The following is a 24,726-nucleotide window of genomic DNA, read 5'->3' on the forward strand; positions in this document are numbered from 1 at the left end:
CAGAGAATGTGGGTAGTTGCAGCACCCTGCTTCCTGGATGGGGCTGGTGAGCATGAATGGTCGGGGCATTCTCTCGCTCCCAGCCTAAAGCCAGCACACATGCATAAGCAAGGCATTCTCCTGCTGCATTGCTAAAACCCACAGGTGTATGCAGTCCAGACATTTTCTCAGTGCCTTTCTGAAGCTGGTGACTGTGCCCCACTCCCTATGCTCTCCAGCTGCCTTGCTAAAGCCAGCACGTGCACACAATCCACACAGGGGACACCCCTTGATCCCCTGGCCCTGGTGGCCAAGGGAGCTGAAAGTACTGAGCTCCACAGGACTGTAACAATTGGAAAGACAGTTATTGGTAGGCCATGACCCCCAGGGAACCGCACAGACAGCAAACTGAAACACAACCCACCTTTCTGTGAAAAACGCTTGTTTACTTGTCCTGGAGCTTGAGTCTGAGGGACGGGCTTCAGGTTTCTGCCACATCTAGGGTCCAAGGAGGTGCTCCCAGGGAGTGTAAGTGGGGAGACACCATCCCTTCACACTCCTTCAGCCTCACTAAAGCTTGATAAGACCTTACAGCAAAGAGCTTGTATACTCATCTGTAGCCCTGATTTGTGTAACCATCACCCATGGGACACCTCCAGATCTGCTCTGGAGGCCAGTAGGGATTACAGTTGTGGCCTCACAAGTCTGTATATATTTGCATACTGTAAGAGCTGCTGCCTGAGGGTCTGTCTTCCAGTCAACCAAAAACTAGGCGCTAAATGAGATTCCTCCCTTTGGGACACTGACATGTCTCAGCATAATCTCAACAAAGGAGACATATCAAGAATAAGTCAGGTGACTTAGACAATCACAGAGCTTTGAAAGACAACCAAGAGCTAAGGCAAGTTTGAATAAGTTCATCTTCTGCACAAGGCCACTCCTTCAAGACTGGGATATGTAACTGATCTGCCTAATGCATAGAAATAGGAACAGAGGGTCAGGCAGAATGAAGAAACAGAGAAGTATGTTTCAAACAAAAGAACAAGCCAGAACCTCAGAAAAAGACTTTAACGGTATGAAGATGAGTAACCTACCTGATAAAGAATTCAAAACAAGGATCAAAAAGATGCTCAGAAACTCAGAAGAAGAATGGCTGAACTCAACAGAGAGATAGAAAATATAAGAAACACCAACAGATGTCACAGAGCTGAAGAATGCAATAACTGAACTGAAAAATACACAAGAGGTTCAATAGCAGACTAGATGATGCAGAAGAATGGATCAGCAAGCTAGAAGACAAAATAATGGAACTCACCCATACAGAGCAGCAAAAGGAAAAAAAAACATGAAAAAAAAAATGGAAGAGAAGACACCTATGGGACAACATCCAGTAGAATAACATTCACATTATGGTGGTCCCAGAGAAGAGAGAGAGAAAAGAAAAACTATTTGGGGAAATAACAGCTGAAAACCTCCCTAACCTAGGAAAGGAAACAAACATCCAGGTCCAGGAAGCCAAGTCCCATAAAAGATGAACCCAAAGAGATCCACACCAAAACACACTATAAGTAAAATATCAAACATTACAGATAAAGAGAAAACCTTAAGCAGCAAGAAAAAAACAAATTGTTACATATAAGGAAACCCCATAAGACTATCAAGAGACATAGGATTCATATGGTCTAAAGTGTTGTTTAAGGCCAATGCTTCCTTATCGATTTTCTTCTGAATGGTCTGTACATTGATGTAAGTGGGGCTGTTAAAGTTCCCTACTATTATTTTATTGCTGTCTGTCCATTTCTCTCTTTAGGTCTCTTAATATTTGCTTTACATATTTTGGTGCTCCTATGTAGGATGTATTTATATTTATAAATGCTATATCTTCATGCTGGATTCACCTCTTTATCATTATGTAGTGCCCTTCTTTGTCTTTTATGACAGTCTTTGCTTTAGTCTTTTTTGTCTTTTATGAGTATAGCTACACAAGCTTTCTCTTTGTTTCCATTTCTATGGAATATCTTTTCCCATACCTTCACTTTCAATCTATATGTTGCCTTATTTCTGAAGTGAGTCTCTAGTGGGCAGCATATATTCTTAGTTCCATTACACCCAGTTATTCAGTGTGACTCTGCAGAAGATTTTTAGAATATTTGATTATGCTCTTTAGGCATTTTAGGATTGCAGCTCTATATAGGAGAAAAGGCAAAGCTTGGCGTTGTAGAACATCAGATTAAAGTTGACATTTTAAATGTATAACATATGTGACTTGACCATTTGACTGTTAGGAAATGGGCTTGTAGCATTGCATATAGAATGGTTTCATGTAGGATCCAAATTGCAGAGCAAGGTGTGCTGTGCCCAGCCATGTAATAAACAAGTAACAGGAAAATGCTTTGTAATGGAAAGTGCAGTGTCTAAATGAGTGTCTTCTGTGAATATGGGGGTTCCCAACATGGGCATCATTTGTAGTAGCTTTAGATTTTCACCACATCTAGAGAACAATGAGCAAGTCAGCCAGCCAAGAATCTATTTCAACAGAGCTAAGGAAACCAGGCTTGAGATTACAGAAAATAAATGAAACTTTATCTTAGGCTTGAGTGAGCCCTGGGGAGGAAGGAAGATAATTCTGAGCAAAAAAAGATCATTTCCCCACATAACCCTGGACTCAGATGACTCCAGGTCCAGAGAGAGGTGATACAGGGGCAAGGGCAATATTTTCCTAAGGATCTCCTCAGGCTCCTGAGGCTGTCAGAGCCACAGCCCCACGGACATGAGCTCTGCATGGGATTGTTACTGACCAGGGCTCTTGGCCTCCTCAATCAATAGGAATTGATGAGGCCAGACAAGAAATTCAGGCAAGGCTTTACTGGGGCCCCCGCTTCAGCAGGAGGGAGCGAGAACAAGCAACAGGTTCCCTTGCTCGCTTACCCGGGATGGGGGTGGGGGTGTGAGCTGGTTCCTTACATGGGGGTGAGGGTAGGGGTGTGTCCCAGGGTTGGGCCAGAGGGGTGGCTGAGGTGGTCTGCCCACCCCTTAGGTGGTGTTGTGTGCAGGGGGCATGCGCAGTACCCTGCTTTTGCTCCCGGCTCTTCAGAAGTGGCAGTTGGGTTTTTGGTCTTTTTGTATCTTGTTGTCCATTATTTGCCCCAACTGCACATGTATGCAGTTATTTTTAGTCCCTTATAGTTTCTTTGTATTTTGTTGCTCGAAGAGACGTTTGTCCAGGTGCAAGCACTGCAGCAAAGGGTCCCAGGCCCCAGGTCCCAGCCTGTCTCAGGGTGGTGCCTTTGGCACAACTGAGGGCATCCAAGTGAGCCTGGAGGACAATGCGGAACGCAGAGTGCTGCATGCTTGGAAGCCAAGAAGACTAGCCTGTGGGGACATTTACTCTGGATTCTAGAAGTATCTGTGAAGAGCCCATTTGGGGACTCGGTTTCCTGAAGAGCTGGTGAGGATGGGACCTTGGAAACTTTCTTCTGGGAAATGGGTGCAACCATGTTCTTACTTACAGGCTGGTAGAGTCAAGGAAGTTCATTTAGTGTTCCAGCTATCTACAGCTGTGGAAGAGCTACCTTAGAACTTACTGGCTTAACATAGAAACTCTTATGCCTTAACAATATTGTAGGTCAGGAATCCAAGCTGGGCTTGGCTGAATGATTCATCTTCCGTGTGGAGTTAGCAGAGGTTGGTTGTGAGGTGGGGTTCAGATGGGAGATGCACTGCTTTGCAGGATCTCAGATGGCTTCACTCAGGTCTGGCATCTTGAAAGTCTGGAATCATTTGGGACAGTGGACTGAGGTGTCTGCCATAGCTTCCTTAACCCCAGGGGCCCCAGGTAGTCTAGGCTTCCACGAAGCAGGCAGAAGTTGTGAGACCTTTCGTGACCTATTTTAGGAAATCATCTAGCATAACCTCTTCCATCCCATATCGGTACTGTGGATGGAGCAGACACAAGTCCACCCAGATTCGTGACGGGGGCACCTAGACCCCAACCCTTGATAGGAAGTGTGCCCAAAATGTTTTTATTTTTTTAATTTATTTTAAAAACTTTATTGGAGCACAGTTGATTTACAATGTTGTGTTAGAACAGTATGGAGGTTCCTTAAAACACTAAAAATAGAACTACCATAGGATCCAGAAATCCCACTCCTGCACGTATATGTGGAGAAAACCATAATTCGAAAACATACGTGCACCCCAATGTTCATTGCAGCCATGTTTTTAAAATGCCACGTCTAGATTTGTAGAAACACTTTTGGTGTGTGTTATGTGTCTAGTAAGAGGACATTTAACTCTGAAATGCAGGATTTTAAAAATGCTTGCAAAATTTGCAGTTTTCATAATGTCTGAAGGGCCAGCAAGTACCCTACCATGCTCCCAACAACTAAGTTATTAGAGAACCATGGGTCAGGTTGTTCTTGCTACTCTCAGCCGCTTTCGCCAGCCTGCTTCCTCTGGGACCTTACTTGAGACTTTGCCTGCTCTGAAATGGAAAGCATTTTATGATGCATTTATGATGATTCTCTAGTGAATCTGTTCAGTCTTGATAGAAGATTAGTGTTCTATATTTTCCTCCTGTGTCTTTTGCATTCAAAAGGTGAAGCTCAGAAGTGCAAATACAGTTAAGGACTTCAAAGAAATAGTGGCCAAAGGGGAAGGGCTCAGAAAGAACTTGGCTGGGGCTGGCATGTGCCACTTGACTGAAAAGCCTGCCTTGCAATTTATCTTTTTTCTTGCCTGGGTTCAGGCTTTGTACCTATAAACGTAGGCAGCTTTCCTGGTCTGCTTCGCATATATCTGAACAAGCTACTCCGAGAGAAAGCCTGTTCTTCTTCTACACCCATGGTTAAGGTTGCATTGTGTAATCAATGAGGAGTTTTACGTGAGACCGTTTATTGAAGGGGCCTGTGCTCACCCCGGCTCTCCAGCCAGGATGGTCAGAACAAAGCGAGGCAGACGTCTAGCTAGGGCCTCATTTCATTCATCAGGAAGTGCTTAGCCGGGCCTGTCCTTCCACAGCTGAGTGGTCACTGATACTCCCCAGCTAGCTAGATTCCTGCGGACCTTCACTTCCTGGAGGGCAGCCTTCCTGACTTAACACAGACAACGTCATCAAATAATAACCGCTCCCATTTGCTGAGTGTTCACTGTGGGCCAAGCTCTGTGCTCTGCTCTTTGCCTGCGTTGTTTCTCCCATTATTTCTCCCATCAACCCTTGGAGGCAGATCTTAGTAATACCCCCATCTCACAGTTAAAGAAACTGACTCACGGAGAAGTTAGGGGGAGGGTCAGAATCCAGGTGCTGGCAGTGACCCCTGTGCTCTTCAACACTAGGTCAGGCCACCAGGCATGGCCACCCCAGCTCCCCACCCAGGGTGGCCTGGCATTTTCTCACCTGCCCTGGCCCCTGAGTGGCGATGGCTGGACTTCCCAGGTGCTATAGGCACCTCTCAAGGGATAACTGGCAGACTGGGAAGGCAGGAATCCATTAAGTTGGTGGGGGGATAAATTAGGAGTTTGGGATTAACTTATACACATTACTATATATAAAATAGATAACCAACAAGGACGTACTGTATAGCACAGGGAACTCTACTCAATATCCTGTAATAATCTATAAGGGAAAACAATCTGAAAAAGGATATATATATATATATATATATAAACTGAATCATTTTGCTGTACACCTGAAACTAAGACAACATTGTAAACAAACTATACTTCAAAAGAAGAAACCAAAAAACGTAAAAAAAAAAAAAAAAGAATCCATTAAGTTACTCATTTTTGTACCTGTGGTTCTTCGTTATTCCCATCTTTAGGAGCCAGAAATGAAATATAACCACAAGCAATGTTTGAGACTCTTTGGAGCTAAACACGTTGCCTTTGAAATAAGAGAAGCTCATTATTTGAAAGGTTATCTCTCTTTCTGGGGTGGGAAGAAATGATACTGAACTTGCAGGAAGCCATGGTAAAGGTCTTCCCACTACATTTCCTGTGCCCGGGCCAAGGACTAGCTCTGAATAGGTAGTATAAAGAGATCAAAAACTTGGGGTGGAATCTTAGCTCTCTCCACTCACTAAGTGTGTACTGTAGTTCAGCGACCTTGCTTGTCTGAGCATCAGCTTGATCTTCTCTGAAGTAGAGCTAGCAATGCCACCCTCAGGGATGTCTGATGAAGGACCAAATGAGATAACCATGGTTCAGCGTGCATTGTCAGAACAGGCTACATAATTTGCAGTTGCAAAGTGAAAGCGCAGACCCCTTTGTTAGAAAAAACTTACTAAAAATTTCAAGATGACAACAGCAGGTCTTGAAACCAAAGCCTGGGGGCCCTTCTGAGTGTAGGACCTGTGGACTACACAAGTTGCATGCCTGTGAGGCTGGTTCTGAATATTATAGCCATTTAACAAGTACCCCTTCCTCCCCTGACATGTTCTCCCAACAAGAAGAACCCATCTCTCAGAATGCCAGACCCTCAGAACCTCCCAGTTAGATGCCTGAGTCCAATGCCTGCCCCTGGGGAGAACCTAAGCCCTGCCCTGTGGGCTGGTTTCCAGCCTCCCACACCCTTCCAGAAAGCCATGGACATCTCACCACCTTAAAAGAGATCCTATAATGATTTTATGATGTCTTTGCCAAGAGGCTCTATCTCTTTCAAGTTGTGTATGAATTACAAAACTAACAACAAAAATTGCACCATTCTAGACATGCTAAATATATACTTCCAACATGAATAATTATAAAATATTGACTGGTTACAAGTATAAAAAAATAGAGCTGTGCTCTATTTCTTAGTGACACCCATCAAATGTACACAATAACAGTTACCAGCAATTCAGACCTCCAGGGCTCCCACCTGGACCCTTTTGCCCTGATATAGACAGCCATCCCTCCTGCCACTGCCCTTGTTCAGATTCTCATGATTCTGTGCCTGGGTTGCAGCAATTCCACTTCATCGGTACTAGTCGCCCAATCTCCAATGGTGCCCTCTCAAATCCTTTCTTCTCACCGCTTCCAAAGTCATCTTCCTACAGTGCAAACCTGATCATACTACTATCCTATGACCAAGGCTTCAGTGGTTCCTCATAGCGTCTCAGGATAAATGCAAATTCTTTAGGCTGCGTATAAAGCCACTGATGAGCTCTCTCTGGTCTGTAGTCTATCTCTTCAAACTCATCTTTCCCCTTTTCCACCCTCCCCCTCCCTCACTCATCATTCCCATACAGCACCCCCCTACCCCCTACTCCCGCTTCAGCCTGATTCATTATTTAATGCTTTTTTTTTTTTTTTTAAACATGTTCCACATTCTAAATTGCCTTGTGCCTTTGAACTTGATGTTCTCCCTGCCAGGACTGGTACTCCACCACCTACCCCACTCACATTAAGCTAATAAATTCATCGAGACTCAGTTCAAGCCTGTCTCACCTGTGAGACCCTCACCAGCTGTGACCTTCTGATCCTTCTGTTTCATATCATGCTTCCATTCTTTAGAGTAGGTCCTGTCCTGCAATGAACTGAATGTTTTATTTCCTCTCAAATTCACATGTTGAAACCCTAATTCCATTTTGGTGGTATTTGGAGAGGTCTTTGCGAGGTAATAGGTCATGAGGGTGGAGCCCTCATGAATGGGATTAGTGCCCTTATAGGAAGAGGCCAGAGAGCTCGCCCGTTCTCTTTCCACCATGTGAAGACACAACGAGAATTTGAAAGTCTGCAGCCCGGAAGAGGGTCCTCACCAGAACCCAATGGTGCTGGTACCCTGAGCTCAGACATCCAGCCCACCCAGCCTCCATAGCTTTAAGAAAAAAAAAATTCTGTTGTTTATAAGCCACCCCGTCTTTGTACAGTGCTTTGTTATAGCATCAGAACTGACTGAGACACACCCTGTGTTATAACTTTCTCTTTACACATCTGTCTCCCCCATGAGATTATGCACAGTTGAGAGTGGCCCTTCTTTCTGATTCCATATTAATCCTGGTATCTACATGCCTAGAACAGTCCTTGATACTTAAGAAATGCTTAATAGATACTTGCTAACTGAATGAAAATATTTCTCTTGCTGTTTTAAATGAATCCCTGTACTTCTCCCATATAGGAATAACCCTGAGACACTGTATGAGTCTGTCTCCCGTGAGCTCATTTTGCCCTTTTGTTTCTAACTCATAGTTCCCTCTTCTTCCAAGTTTCCTCAGGCCCCTGACCCCATCCTTCCCTTTTCTTTCTGTTTCTAGACAGAAATTGATTCCATTGCTAGGATATTTTTTTTTCTTTTTAAATAAATAGCTTGCACAGATAGAGGAAGTGGCATTCTGGAGTTTTCTGCCAGGTTACTAAATCAACATATGTTTGCCCAGGAAGTGACCAGGTTGTCCTTAATTCAGGGTTTCAGGACTGGGGTCTGGAGGTTTATTCATCCACATCCCTCTGCTCTTAAGTCTTTTCTATCACAGCTGCCTTTCGGAGGCTAGGCCAATGCAGGCACAAAGGAGGTAAACAAATAAGGAAGCCAAGAGAGGTGAGTGCCCCCACCGCAGAACGCTGGCAAGAAAAGGCAAGAGGGATGGGTTCATATGTACCATCTTTTTAGATTCCACATATAAGTGATATCGTATGATATTTGCCTTTCTCTGTCTGACTTGCTTCACTCAGTATGATAAAGTCTAGGTCACAGAAGTAGAAAACAAACTTATGGTTACCAGGGGGGAAAAGGGGAGGAGAGGGATAAATTGGGAGATTGGGATTAACACTAAACACACTACTATATATAAAACAGGTAACTAATAAAGACCTACTGTATAGCACAGGGAACTCTATTCAATACTCTGTAATGACCTATATGGGAATAGAACTTAAAAAAGAGTGGATATATGTGCATGTATAACTGATTCACTTTGCTATACAGCAGAAACTAGCACACCATTGTAAGTCAACTATACTCCAATACAAATTTTAAAAAAGGAAAGAAAAGGTAAGGGGAGAGCAGCTGGAGAGGCGGCCACTGAGAATTCAGACAAAGCCAGCAACTTGCACATAACTCAGGAATCCTTGTGCTTGGTGTTGGAGATAATGGGACCCCCCTCCCCCCGCCACCCCGAATGTGAAAGGGAGAAGTATTTTTGCTCTACCTAGAAGCTCTGGCATGGAAATACCTCTCAAAGCTGAAAGAGTTTTCTAAGAAGCAATCCAGTTGTTGGCCTTTAGCAACTTGGCAGGATGTTCAAGTGAATTCACATTTTCAGATGCATATTTGAGAACAGATATGTAGTAAAAATTGTCTTATTATAGAGAGCACTTTTTACCATTTCCAACATGGTTGGCTGGAAAAGTTATAAGCTTCCTGTGTGAAGACTTGAGTTCGGGTCCTGGTTCAGTCATTAACATTCTGTATGTGACCTTGGCAAAGTCGTTTCACCCTTCAATACTTTATCTTGTCTGTAAGAGGTGAACAGAGATAATACTTATATCTTAAAGCTGTCTAGGGGGTCTGATAAAGGAAATAAGTGATAGAAAATATAAAGAACCACATAAATGCTGGCTGTAATAATGAGTCTAGATTTGTATCTGTCAGGCAAAAAAAGCTCTCATCACTTATAATCTATGTGATTTGGGGCAATGAACTTCAACTTCCTGAGCCTCAGTTTTCTCATCTGTAAGATGGCAATAATAAATAGCATCTACTTCATAGGCTTGAATGAAATGTTGCTTGTAAAGTGCTGTGCACAGTGCCTGGCACATGAGGGCTTAGTAAATGTTAGTGATCACTCTTGCAACCAGCAATGTTATTATTGTAAAATTGGAATGCATCTTCTAATGATGAACTTTATTCTTTTAACACAAACTTTAGAGCATCTGCCATGTTCAGGCCAGGCACTCTGCTTTGCATGTGGGAGAGTGCAAGAGAAAGAAGACTAGTCTGTATTTTCCTGTACCTTACAGTCTACTGAGAAAGAAAGATGCATCAAATAATCACACAACCTGTTAAGTAATTTGCAGGAAAATTACCAGCTGCTATGGGAGGGAGTGACAGAGGGATCCGACCAAATCTGGGGTATGAGGAAGTCTTCGTCAAGGAAGTGATGTTTGAGTTGAATTTTGAAGGATAAGTAGAAATTGACTGCATGGAGAACAGAATGAAAGGATTCTAGGCAAATAGAGCTGCGTGTGCAAAGGTCCTGGGAGAGACAGCGTCATCTGAGGAAAGGAGAGAAGGCCCGTGTCACTGGAGAACCAGGTGTCACATGGGGTGGGGAGGGAGACAGGAGTCAGATCGCTGTCAGACTCACGCCATTGCTAGTTAACTAACGACGGTCAAAGTGTTCTAAGGGAAGTCACATGACTATTGCATTTTTTCAAAGATTATTTTTGCTGCCATGCAAGGCAGGTAACGCACATATGCGGTGATGGTCTGTCAGCCGAGCGCTGCTCGGAGTGTGATGTGAAGCCCAGTAGTATTGGCATCACCTGGAACTGTGAGAAATGCAAATTATCAGGCCCCGCCCAGACCTACTGAATCAGATCTGGAGGTGGGCCCAGCAGCCTGTGCTTTCAGGAGCCCTCCAGGGCATTCTGCTGCACAGTAAAGTTTGAGAAACCCTGGCTTAGTCTAGGATGTGGCCAATAAAGAAGTGAGAGTGAATGGATTTAGAACCAATTTCACCAGCTTAGCTACTAGAAGGATTGGGTGATCTCTTTGGTTTAGGGGATGAGAAAGAAGGAAGTGTCAGGAATGTCTCTAAAATGTGCATTTGCTGTAGAAGTCACCTTACTTGCTCTTTTGTGCTTTGTTGGGTGTATATTTAAGATGAGAGGGGAGGAAAGTCTGGGGTGTGAATTTGGGGTTTTCTGTCTTTGTTTTTTTTTTTTAATATTTACTAATCCACAGAGCACTGGTGAGAAGGATCCAAGAAGCCTCATTATTAAAAATGACATCAAGTGAAAGAAAAGATCTTATGTCTGGAACATCTCTATTGATGGGCAGTAAAACAAGCTGTAACTGGAGAGCTGATTTCATCTATGATAAGGAGAGCTATTTTTCCTGAAGTCTTGACTTCCTCAGAATTCTTCAATTTTGAGTCCACTAAATTATATTTTGAAACGTTATGTTCCACTATTAAAGAAAAAAAAAAAGCACTCTGTTTCAGAAATACAGTAGGAGTCAAAGAGCAAAAGAAATCTTGTTAACAATGCTACTAAGGAAAGATACTATTGAATGGGAAAACATTAAATTCAGAATGTGTTTGGAGGTTAAAAAAATCCCCTTCTGCCTAAGGTTGTTTTATTGTATAGAATATATATAATGATTTGGAAAACTACCTGTCTTTCTCTGTGCATAAAAGAGACTGCCAGAGAAGAAATTTCTCACATTTTTTAGCTTCTTTCTCACATTTTTTAGCTTGCTTTGGCCTGATTTTGTATAGACTCTTTGACCACAATCTCCATTTCACTCCTTCAGCCTCCTGATTTGCATGTATTTTGCTTTATGATGCAGCTCAGAAAGCCCCAAAGTAGCTTCTATTGATGGAACTGGAAGAAAAGCCTTGTCAGAGATCCTTCTGGCTCATTGACAGTTAAGCCTATTTTTCAGGTGAAGAATAACTAAGTATATTCTCATTACCAAAAGAGAAAGGAAATAACTACCCTCTGTAAAAGACAGTTGTCTGGATAATCTTCTTTTAGCATGTACCGCTATGGCATTCATAATCTGGGTTCTACCTAAACAAAGACTCTACCTGGTTCTTACACTAACAAATAGTACTTCTTAAATACTGTCACAGGATAGAGTCTGTTCAAAACTTCCAAAGAATCAAGAGCTGACTACTCATATACAGTAATCTGTAGGTTTCTACATAGGGAGTTGGCAAAATAGGGACTGTGGGCCATAATTAGGGGGAAGCCTGATTTACAAAGGACATTTTATTGGAAAACAATCATGCTTATATTTTATGTGTTGCTTATTACTGTTTTAGCACTACAATAGCAGAGTTGAGTAGTTGAGACAGAGGCTATATGAATGGCAAAGCCAAAAATATTTCGCATCTAGCCTGCTGACCTCTGAAGATGGATGTACCAAATCTGTTAGGCTGACCATCAAATTGAAGCCCTTATGGTTTAGGAGAATTCTGAATTGTCATGTTTTAATTACAGCTATAGGCTCAAAATGTACTTTTCTTGTTATTGGAAGAAAATGCCTATAATCATATGGAAGCTAATAAGAAAATGTTATGCACAGATTTGTTTTTCATAAGATGTCTGTCTTGGGGCAGGTTTGTCAGTACTAAGAGCTCCCCTGAGCTTGGTGGATCCAGTGATGCTTGTCTAGGCACCGGGGTTTGGCCTCCAGTTCTGGTGAAGTCTCAACTCTATTTTAGGGAAGAAACAGGAAGTTGAGGAAGCGCCTAACTGTTTTGCCTCACATGCCTGCCAAGTTGTGACTCAGGGCAATCTGGCGCAGTGTTCGTGAATCTTCACTAAGAGTCGAGTTTGCACAATGGAGGAATACTCAGTATGTTTGTTGTCTTCATGTTCTTGGAAAGTGCTAAATTGACACCTAAAACTGCAATCGTATATTTATACACTGGAGAATTGTCAGGAGATCCTTAACCATCTCTTTTCAATTCCTATTTCCTTGTTTCCAAATTCTTGTCGCAAAATTTCTGCTTTCTCCCACAGGACATATTTTCCATCCTTTTTACCTTATTTGCCCAAGCTTTTAAACACAGTTTCTAATTCTGTACCTAACTGCTTAAAAAGAACTTGATTAATGCGGAGTTTGTTACATGTCCTGGCTTATTTTATCAATAACATCTATAAGTACAAGTTTTCCTTTTAAGATATCAAAACTAGATTATTTACTCATGTGATAATTATTTCTTTGGTTTTTTTTTTTTTTTTTTTTTTTAATGTTTGGAGAAATGCCCTGTGTTTCAGCACAAAGCCCACAAAACTGAGAATCATATGACTTGAGGTCTAATCCCTCCCATTTCAACAATTAACATTCATCGTTTTGCACTCTTTACTGAACCACTCTGAACTCAGGATCTTCATCTCTACAGTAAAGAGTTCCTCGTCATCATCTTTAAAGATCTTTTCTAACTCCAGCAATCTGAAAAGACTTTGTATGTTACAACTTAATACTCAATTAGATGTTTAAGGAAGTGCTGAATAATTCTCCTGTTTCCTTAATTAAAAAAAAAACTTACGAAATGTTTCATACATATACAAAATACATAGATTTTTATAACAAATGCCCACCCTATACCCACCTAACTTTAACAAATATTAATACTGAGCCAGAGTTATGCCTGATTTTTTTAATGGTTAAAGAATTAAAGCATTACACATTCAGGTAAATTCCTTACTTTATATGATTAGTCAAAAAGTATAAAATACTTTTGCATGTATTGACCTCTTCAAAGCTCTTAGCCATGAGAAGTAGACGTATATCCAGTATGCAGATGTGGTACAAACAGGTGTCAAAATTGTATCTGAGGATACCCAGCAAATAAATGAAGAATTCAGGACTCGACCATATGCAATGTCATCTAATCCCTGGATTTTGACTCTCCTTTTCTAAATATATCATTTTTGTAATTAGGGTTCTTTGTAAGCAATATAAATGGATTCTGGTTATCTGAAGCAAAAATATTAATTTATTGAAAACATATGTTGTAACTTATGGAACCAAAGAAAGGCATGAGCAACCAGTCTTTGAAAAAGGCAAGAAGCAGTAGTGTTCATGAGGCCTAGGTAGCAGGAATAACTGGCAAGTTTTTTCTGGTCTTCATTGTTGAATGAATCTGCTTCCTTCATTTTTGATCTTGGATCCCTCTGGTCAAGATTTAAGTTACCAGAAGAGAAAGAATGATTGGTCAGCATGGATGATTTGCCTATCCATCCAGTGAGGGCTTGTCTGAGCACCAGGTTGGATAGTTCTACCAAGGCTGCACACAGAGAGGAGTTTTCATCTCCAGTGGAACATAGAGGTGCAGACACGAGGAAGGGGCAAGGATGCTAGTCTGCCAAACATATGAGATATCTACTATACTAATTGTAGCAACCATGAGAATGTGCGTCTCGTATCTCTGATTACAGGAGAGTATGGCTGATGACCCCAGCTACTGTCCTCTGAAACACATCATTGTGTTGGCACAGGCCAGACTTTCCAGGGGCTGTCACCAGCCAGTGACGGAGTGAAGCAGGGCTGCTAAGACAGGTCTGGTCCTAGGAGATGCGGCGATACTCTGATGATTGGCTTGGCTAGATGACTCCTTGATGGCCTTGGCGAACTTTCCTTAGAACTGCACTGAGGTCTAAGACACTGTCATCCAATTTTTCTTCCTTTCTTTCTCCTTTGCTTGACCTCAGATCTGCATCGTGATCTACTCATCATTTGCTTCTAAGAGGACCAGCAATAACACACAAATCATTTATTAATATCCAAAAGCAATATTAAGTAGCACTTAAGAATGTCATGCTACAGCCCTACACTGCCGTTTCCTACATTCTATATGCCTTTACCCTGTTCTACTTTTTCTTTCTGCTGTAGCATTTAAAACCCTCTAATAAACTATACAGTTATTTATAATTTATTGTTTTTCTCTCCGAAGTAGAATGTAACTTCTCTCAGGGCATAGGACAGAGATCTGTTCTGTTTTGTTCACTGATGTGTATCCAAACACTTAAAACATTTCCCAGCCATAGCAAGCACTCAGTAAAACTTTGTTGAATGAATGAATAACTTTATGTCCATTTGCTTGCAATATAATCTCCAAATATTTTCTTTTGGGTCCTGAACTAAGTAGTTCCACAGTCCCAGACCCCCTTAAACGTGCTGTGTTTACGTCGGCATTATGCTTTTTGGTGCCGACAATTATTCCCGTTGCCCTACAAAGACCATAGATTTCTCCCATTAAAGCCTTGTGCAATTAGAGAGGGTTAACTTGATCTTCCAATTCTCATTTAAACCAAGTTCTTTTTCACTGAACAACTGCCAAGTTTGAAGAAATTTTAAATTGCTTTGCTTAAAGTCAAGTATCAAGGGAGTGAGTTTGTTTCAGCGCCTTGTTCTCAGAAAGAAGTGGCTTACAAGTAGCAATCATGGAGGCAAGCCTGTCGGATCAGACATTTGTCTGCTCACTAACAGTGGTTCAGCACATCTGTCCTTCTTTCCCCTAGAGCGTCACTGAAGAGAGAGCCACGGCTCAGCGTTGATTTGGGCTCAGTTCTCTTTGTTATTTCCAGTCTTCGAAGAGATGAGCACAGGAGATGTTGCTATGCGTCTTACCTAGAGCTACTATGGCACAGAGATCACCATTCTAGGAAAGAGGCAGAAACATCCTGGGAGGAGGGGTCAAGCAAAGGTTTTGTGAGTAAGGTCAGAATATGGTGCTACGTGCATTAATGACTTCGGTAACTATGCCTAAAATCTGTGATAATGAAGCTTTTATGACTGCATCCTCGTTGACTCAAGGAGGGGATTAAAAGTGGCACCAGAGGTGGTTTTCAGATCCCATTGTCTCATTGGCTACTGAAGCAAATTTAAGAATTAGAGCCATGTGTACCTAAATGAGAGATATATTCCAATCTAGAACTAAAGTAGCTGAATCTGGTTTCAAATAGAGGTTCTACTCTTCTTCGGGGGTTGAGAGGGAAATTTGTTGATTATCCAAAGGCTTTATTTCACTTTTATCTCTTATGACATTTTAAAGAGTATGTATCCTGATGTGCTATAGCATGGATAGAAAGATTAAATGAAAATGAAATCCAGTTTCTAAAACATTGTTCACAGAATACGATCATTCCCAGAAGATTATAGTAAGGCAACATTGGAAATCAAACTCAGATTTGTGTTTAAATCCTGCTCTTCTTTTTTTTTTAAATTAATTAATTAATTTATTTTTGGCTGTGTTGGGTCTTCGTTTCTGTGCGAGGGCTGTGGCGAGCAGGGGCCACTCTTCATCGCGGTGCGCAGGCCTCTCACTGTTGCGGCCTCTCCCGTTGCGGAGCACAGGCTCCAGACACGCAGGCTCGGTAGTTGTGGCTCACGGGCTTAGTTGCTCTGCGGCATGTGGGATCCTCCCAGACCAGGGCTCGAACCCGTGTCCCCTGCATTGGCAGGCAGATTCTCAACCACTGCGCCACCAGGGAAGCCCCTAAATCCTGCTCTTTGACACTCATTAGCTGTGTGACCCTGAAGAAAATACTACACATCTCAATTTCCACATTTGTAAAATGTGCTTCAGTTTCTGATAATGTTGGTCAAGGTGATCAATGAGAAGTTTAGATGGACTCAGTGATTCAGTGTCTAGCATATAATGGAAGCTTAATAAATGACAGCTATCCCTAGGTCCTTGCTGTGTGCATTACATTGTCAGGAATCCCTTATCTGTTTCTCATTGGACCATACGCAGTTATCTGGGCTCTTCCTCTAAACCTATCCCAGATGAATTTGTGGCTACCCATATGTGAAAAATTCTTTCAGTTATAGGTAAGAATTCTCTAAGTTTATCATCAAAATCTGTTTGGTTTTCTTAAAGCAAGTAATAACTCTATTGGTCAAAACTCCAGTAAATGATTTGTTGAGCAAGCATGTTGGAATTATTGACTAAAGCACATCTTGGAGATATTTTTTGGATCTCAAGTTCCCAAGCTCTTCTCGTTCCAAATTATTAGAGATTTCTGAGAGATGCCAATACATACTCCTGGGAGAGGAATAAAGTACTTTCATTTAAGGAGAAAGGAAACTTGGAACAAAATGGAAAGAGGAAGAAAAAAAAAAAACTGGGCACATTCAATTCAGCTAAACATCAGTTGATTTGTATCTATGCCTCCTTTCTTCCTTTCCTTTTCCTTTTCTTTCTTTCCTTCCTTTTTTTAGTTACCCTAACTTAACATGGAACTTTTCTTAGAGTTTGCAATGGAATATCTGTGAGAATTTAAATCATGGAGAATACACACAAAGTGATCTCCCTAGAAATATGACCACATCACTCTTATCACCCAGTCCTGGACTCCTTTCATTTCTTATTCCAAATCTCTAGAGTTGCCAGAATCCCACTAAAAATTCCGTCATGCTTATTCTAGCAAAACTGAGAACAGGGATATGAGAAAAGGAAAAAAGAAGAAACTGTAATCCTACAATCCACCACTATGAATATTTTGTGTGTATTCTCCCACTCTATTTTTTTTTCTATAAAGAAACAAATTTAAAGCACATTGTTTTCTGAGAGCCTCATTTTTCATCAAACGTTGAAACGAGAGGTGTCCTTAAGCCACTGCCCACTCAGGGAGGTCTCCAGCTGGCTCACTTCATGTCCCACCAACCCGACTCTACCCTCCACTGCTGCACAAGATGTTGGGGCCCCAGTGCATTAGGATCCTGGGGCATTTGGAGGAGGGTGTCCACCCAAGGCAAATTCACTGGGAACTGAGCACAGATCTGAAACACGTATAGACTGCACTATAGATGGATGGTCCTTGGAAGAAGTGTTCCTTGCAGATAAAGTGAAGCCTTTACCTGCTATTTCACCAAAGAATCCTTGCTTTCATCACTTAAAACAGTACAAACACCAGGAAGTGCTGGGGAGGCTGCGGTAGGGCTTATCTCCCACGCAGCTCTGGGTGCTTCCTGGGACTTCCCCCTCCTTTTTAATCTGATCCTTATTTTCGATCACCTCTTCACACGACCCTTCCCGGTCCTATTTACCTTTCTAGTTCCATGAAAATAGACTCTCCATATTGATAAAGAGTCTGGAATGCTATGCTAAATTTTAAGCAAGCTGTGATAAGCCATTGGGTATTTTTAATCAGGACACTCTATTTACACAGATTCTTGGAAGCAGCATGGGGAGAAAAGTAAAGGTAGGGAGAACACCTTTGAAGAATGGGTGAGAGAACAAGGCAGAAACAACTGTGATAAGTAGGAGGGGCAGCTACAGCTCTGCGCAGACTCGCTTGAGATGCTCATCAATGCCCTGCGCTTTCTGCTACAGATACGAGGGTCCCGTCATGCAGCCGCCATTAGCAGTGCCTTGTTTACACACCTGCAGCCCTTTGGCCACACCCTTCCCAATATTATATCCCCTGGACTAATTTCTAAAAATTGTCGAACCTGTCATCACACCATTGAGTACGTAGCACTGAGACAACGGTTGTAGAGAACAAGACCCATCAAATTTACTGTGAAATATGAGGAGCGCCTGAAAATGTTTAGGTCACGCGATACTGATGCTGTTAACACTCAAGATATTATATTATTGTAGCCATAATTTCAAAAACTAAAGGTCACACATATTTACCATTAAAAATCCAATCAATATCCTGCTTGATACGAGGGACATCCTAAGGGTCCCCATCCCACTTTCTGCTGTTGTGTTAAATTGGGAAACACAACCTGTGTCCCATCATGGCAACACAGCCAGTCACTAAAGAGAAGGGAACGACTCACAACTCAATATTCTTTATACCTCTACCTCCTTGTATTAAGTTATTAAACCATGAGCTCATACTAGAAACTTTTTCATTAGTGTTCGCTTATTGCAAAATATAATCTTTTAGGGGTATATGGAAAGCATATGTCTTCTTTCCATTGTAAATATTAGCAAGTCAAATTCTCTTGCACCCTTGTTTCCCAATGAAGGAAAAGAAAGTACCAAAAATGGACACGTGGGACATTCCACCAGGTTTAAACTCTGCGTAATTATTTACGCGATTCCAAAAATACAGTTTACCATATAGGGTATAAACCCTGTATTCGCCCATGAATTGTATTTATCCATGGAAATTAAAGGTGTTACTAGCTTAAATCTTGGCAGAGACTCATCTGTTTTAGCATTCACCAACCCACACGGTAACTATGGCTGCTATATACAGAAGGAGTTAACATTGACACACAAGATCTGCCCTCTAACCCTGCTTTTAAGAATCCTTCCCGTCTCTGGATTGGAGGCTGAGGGGTTTTCTCCCTCCCTCCTTAACGCTAAGAGAGATTTATTGTACCAGGCCTGGGGCGCTGTTGACTGAAAGACATTGCATGATCATGACTGTACCCATGGGTAAGAGAGGAAGCAGCAGACCCTGGGTCATTGCTTTGAGTTATTACAGTCGTGCAAGGTTGAAGGTTTTGTCAGAGAGCCAGGGTGGAGAGGTTGAGGACAGCAGGGAAGGGAAGGCTAAGAGAGCAAAGTTAAGTGTGAAGGGTGTTGCTTTGAGCCTGATTGGTAGGTTTTAGCATCGATCCTCTTTTTCTGGAAGAAGAAGCAAGTGGCTTATGCTTTGCTTTCTAACTTTAGAGGTACCCAAAGCCATATTTGTAAGGAAGTTGGTGTGGATAAATATGAAGGGGCAGTTGAAGGAAGAAAGGAAGAGGGATAAAAGGAGGGATGGAGAAAGAAAGGAAGTAAAAGAGGAAGGAAAGGAGGAAGGAAGGAAGAAAGGGAGGAAGGAAGGAAGGAAAGGAGGAAGGAAGGAGAGAGTGAGAGGAAGGAAGGAAGGAAAGGAAGAAGGAAGGAAGAAAAGGAGGAAGGAAGGAAAGAAAGAGGAAGGAAGGAAGAGAGGGAGGGAGGAAGGAAGGAAGGGAGGGAGGGAGGAAAAAAATAGGCCTATATGTCTCTTATGCTGTTTCCCTGATTCACTTTTTTGTCATCTATGTAATGGGGACGTTGACATTAGCTTAGCTCATGACAACTCGTTACAAAATTTGAATTTAGAAGGACCCATATTAATGAAGTTTCTAATGAATTTATAAAATGTCAAAGATCACATCTCATTATAACTTGAAAGACAAATTTCAAAGTGATTTTTCAACTCTTCCAGAGCATGCTATGACATGACGCCCGTGCATCATGGCTGATTAGAGAATATTGTCATGTTGGCAGCTGTTTCCTTGGCTTTCACCTCATTTTGTGCTTTTGCTTTTCTTTAAAATACACTGGCATGTCTGTGAGGAGACTCTGTGGAGACAATAATGATGCTTGTCTGAGTGCAGAGATCGAATGATTTTCAGGAAAATTAATAGTCTCTGTTCTGATTTGGGTGATGTTCCGGCAAGGAAGTTGACAGAGAGATGTTTTAAAGTGTGAACCAAAATATTAGATTCATGACATTCTCCAAGTCCCCACGATTACTGTCTCTAGGGTGTGATTGATAGCTTGGCCTGATGGTTCTTTTTGTTCCTACCATAGCTACAGCATTAGGGAAGAAGGCTCCCAAGTTGAAATGGTAATCATAGGCAAAAGTTGGAAGTAAGAGCCATTCTGCGATGAGGGGGAGAGCGGTGCTTGGCCAGGGATATGGCTCATTTATGAGGTTTCTTCATTAATCATAGACAATAACGTTGACTTATCATTTCATGTTTCTTGTGGTTACCATATCTACCCTGGACAGGAGGATGTGAGAACATTACAGTCGAGGGAATCTCGTTGCAGAAATGTTAACTGACTTCCTATGGTGACGTGGCTGGTTGATGTTGGAGCCCTGGTAATAAGCCATAGATTCTAGGTTTTCTGGAGCCTGGTGATGGGGTATTGAGATGGGATTGCTGTGGCATAGATATTTGGGAAGATGAATGAAAGGAAACCATGTGTCTGAGTCAAAAGAACAAGAAGGAAATCATGCCACTAAACAATTAGGAGGATGTGGGGGAACAGGTACATATTCAAGGCATACTTTATAAGTAGCAGCACATTACACATACATTTATTACATGTGTACTTAACCACACATTTTCAACAAAAGTACCCCAGCAGCTATAGTAAAATACGATTTTTATGTCAGATAGATGCTAAATACAAATCAGCTGCTCGTCTGGTGCTCAACTGAAGAAAAATGAGAGATTCCAAGGCTGGATGGATATATCGCTGTGTTGGAAAGTGTGAGATCTAACACAGTATATACAAAACAAGTTAAAACATCAAAGATATTTCTGACTCTGTGTTATTTTTGTCGTATACCCAGCTTTGAAATCAATTCCCAAATAAGATGGAAATTCAGATTTTTTCCCATCAAAGGAAAAGTGTAGGAAAATTATGTGTGGATAGATCAACAGTTTAGTTTTTAAGCTATAACTTTTTCATCAACTTCAAATTGGAATGCTTTTCAGTAGAAAATCTAGTACTGGAATTTTAATATATTTTTTAATGTGTATTTTGAAATATACAAAAACTTTTCAAAATATAAGCCTTAGGTTTGAACTTGAGTCTGTTAATGATATTTCTCATGGTTCTTTTGCTCAAAGAATAGAATTGAACTTGAGTATCACTTTTAAAATTAATTTTTATTGGAGTATAGTTGATTTACAATGTTGTGTTAGTTTCTGCTGTACAGCAAAGTGATTCAGTTTTACATGTACATATATCCACTTTTTTTAGATTCTTTTCCCATATAAGTCATTACAGAGCATTGAGTAGAGTTCCCTGTGCTATGCAGTAGGTCCTTATTAGTTATTTATTTTATGTATAGTAGTGTGTATATGTCAATCTCAATCTCCCGATTTATCTCTCCCCCCCTTTACCCCTTGGTAACCATAAGTTTGTTTGCTACATCTGTGGCTTCTTCTGTTTTGTAAATAAGTTCATTTGTACCATTTTTTTTAGATTCCCCGTATCAGTGATATCATATGATATTTGTCTTTCTCTGTCTGGCTTACTTCACTCAGTATGACAATCTCTAGGTCCATCAGTGTCACTGCAAATGGCATTATTTCATTCTTTTTTACGAGACTGAGTATCACTTTTAAGAATATGTTCTTGAAATAAAACATATACCCTGAAAAATACACACGAGTACAGAGTTTGATGACTTTCAAAACCTGAATACCCCTATGCAATCAACATAAAGGTCATGAAAGATATGGACCAGCATTGCAGAACACCCTGACCCGTGTCCCCTCCTAATCACAATCTCCCAAAGGTAACCACTAACCTGACCTCTTAAGCCCTAGATTTGTTTTGCCTGTGTTTGTACTTCATTTAAATGGATTCTACTCCTCTGTGTCTGGCTATTTTTTTTTTTTTATAATGTTAACTTTTTTTTTTAAACTTTTTTTTTAAAGGAATTCCTATATTTTTATTATTTATTTATTTATTTATTTATTTATTTATTTATTTATTTATTTTTGGCTGTGTTGCGTCTTCGTTTCTGTGCGAGGGCTTTCTCTAGTTGCGGCAAGCGGGGGCCACTCTTCATCGCGGTGCGCGGGCCTCTCACTATCGCGGCCTCTCTTGTTGTGGAGCACAAGCTCCAGACGCGCAGGCTCAGTAGTTGTGGCTCACGGGCCTAGTTGCTCCGCGGCATGTGGGATCCTCCCAGACCAGGGCTCGAACCCGTGTCCCCTGCATTGGCAGGCAGATTCTCAACCACTGCGCCACCAGGGAAGCCCTGCCTGGCTATTTTTGCTCAACATTATGTTAGTGACATTCATCCATTCCCGTCGATTATTATATATCACTCGTTCGCATTACCATATAGTGTATTGTGATAATATATCTTGATACTGCCAAACAGTTTTTAAAGTACATGTGCTAACTGGTTAGGAGTCAGTAATGTAGGAGGGTTCAAATGACTTTGCATCATCCTTCCCAAAACTTGGTATTTTCCATCTTTTTTTCTTTTAGCCATTCTGGTGCACAAGCATTGATTTTTAAATTGACTAAATAAACCTCTAGCAAACTCATATCAAACAAAGGTCTTTATTTAGGAACCAGTGTGTGCTTCGGGCCGGGAAGGGGCAAAGTTTCATCAAGTGGAATGCTTCAACATCAATACATTCAAAGAAGAAATACAAATTTGAATGACATAAGCGGAAAGGTCTCAGCACAGACTAGTGGTTTTGTTTAAAATACTCCCTTATTTTCAGAGAAAGCACTTCATTTGGGAATAAAGAGATATGCATTAGAGGCTAGACATTTATGGAATCTGAAAACTGACATTTTTAAGATTTGGGGGGAGAACTCGTGGGATGGAAGAAAACAGTAAGGACTTTATTAACTATACCACAAATGATGTGATTTTCATAGAAAAAACACAAGGCAGTGGTTGATTTGTATTTTTATTACCGTTGCAGGGTCTCCATTTTGGTGCCTATTGGACATTGTCCCTATAAAGAATGAGAAAGGAGATGTGGTCCTTTTTCTGGCCTCATTCAAAGATATAACAGATACAAAAGTGAAGATTACTCCAGAAGATAAAAAAGAAGGTTTGTACTGTTTTCAGAAAACATTGACAGATGGAGTAACATTTTGAAATTGTTTATTCAAAAACTCTGGTAGGAAAAAAAATGTGTTTTTAATAACAGCAACAGATAAATATTCATAACTCTTAGCAGTCAGTATTTGGTGCCTATCCCCAAATCACAGAGACTCACATGAATTTGCATTTTCCTCTTTGTAATAAAAACTCACTTGATAGGGACCAGAAGTTTATACTCCTGTTCGAGGAGGATGAGGATGGGAAAACAATTTATCAGAATACACAGATTCACACCACCTTGTTTTATCAGGGAAGAATACACATTGATAGCAATAAGTGAAGTTAAAATGATGTGATTAAAAATACTGCTCTCAGTGTCATCTAATGTGCAGTAGTTCAGAACTTAGAAGTGCAAGATTTCATTTTATATCCAAAATCCAGAACTCAAGTTTAGTGCTTGTTAGAGTGGAACGTTGCAAATGCGTATCTGTATTTTGCAATAATAATTTGTTTTAAGACAAAGGCAAGCTCTTCAATGATCTTTAAAGTATTCTAAGACTTTATATTGCTTACTTTATAGCTTCTGTCTATAGTTTATGAGGAAATACCCTGCATTCATGTAAGCAGACAAAAAGTAACACTGAAAAAAATGCCCATATTATTTCATTTAAACAAAAGTAGGATTAGATATTTTGGCGACCAGAGAAAAGGCAATTGTCATTGTAGGGATTTCCTGTATATTAAGTTCTTTATGAGGACCAGCTCTTTGATGTTTCAACAATTGTCTTTTTTAAAATGTGTGTGAGTGTTTTAAATAGATTATGTCTTTTGAAATGACAACACAAATTGAGAACTATTTGGTGCCCCCCCCCCACCGCCAACTTCTATCCTTTGGAATGTTTGCAAATGCAGGACTGTTTTCTCGCGTACTTGCATAACTAAACACTGTGGCATATTTTACATACAGGAGGGGCGAGCAGTCTTATACTTAAAGTTACTTGGATATTAGAGCACGTGTAATACCTGTCCAATGAGAGAAAAGTGTGGAAATTGGTGTGCGTGATTTTTGGTTTTGTTTTTTACTATTTTCTTTGCTGTTGCAGGAAAACAAAAGGTAAGTATGAACTGTATTTACTCAGAACACTTCTTATACCAAATGCAGGTTTATTCCATACCAACAACCAGTTCTGCAACTCTCGGGACTCCAGCTGGGTGTCCTATAATTTAATTCAGGTCTGACACTAAGTACCTGGATTTAGTGTCAGAGTGCACAGGTATAAGGGCCCACCCTAACTGCAGATGCCGGTCACAAGTACGGGGTGCCTGGGGCCCACACACTTCTCCAGCTTGGCTACAATGTCGGGAATTTCACAACCCTCCCCATCCTTTTCAGATTTGATACTTTGCTACAACAGCTCACTGAACACAGAGGAACACTTCTGTTATTGTAAAGGCTCTAACTCTGGAACAGCCATAGAGAAGAGATGCCTAGGGCAGGTATAGGGAAGAGGGCCTCGGGCTGCTGTGGTTTCCCTGGGCGTGCCACCCTCCCAGCACCTGGAT

At 41.1% G+C, this 24,726-nt stretch overlaps 1 protein-coding gene across 1 annotated transcript in view; it reads left to right on the forward strand.

Annotated features, from left to right (window-relative positions):
- Nucleotides 1–24,726, forward strand: part of KCNH8 (potassium voltage-gated channel subfamily H member 8) — a 272,237-nt gene that overhangs the window by 11,330 nt on the left and 236,181 nt on the right. The window contains exon 2 of the mRNA XM_082392854.1: nt 23,039–23,170. Within this exon, the coding sequence (XP_082248980.1) occupies nt 23,039–23,170 (132 nt within the window). The remainder of the gene's footprint in view (nt 1–23,038; nt 23,171–24,726) is intronic.

The sequence above is a fragment of the Balaenoptera borealis genome (genome assembly GCF_965194805.1).
Source record: "Balaenoptera borealis genome assembly, chromosome: 5".
Classification (NCBI taxonomy): Eukaryota; Metazoa; Chordata; class Mammalia; order Artiodactyla; family Balaenopteridae; genus Balaenoptera; species Balaenoptera borealis.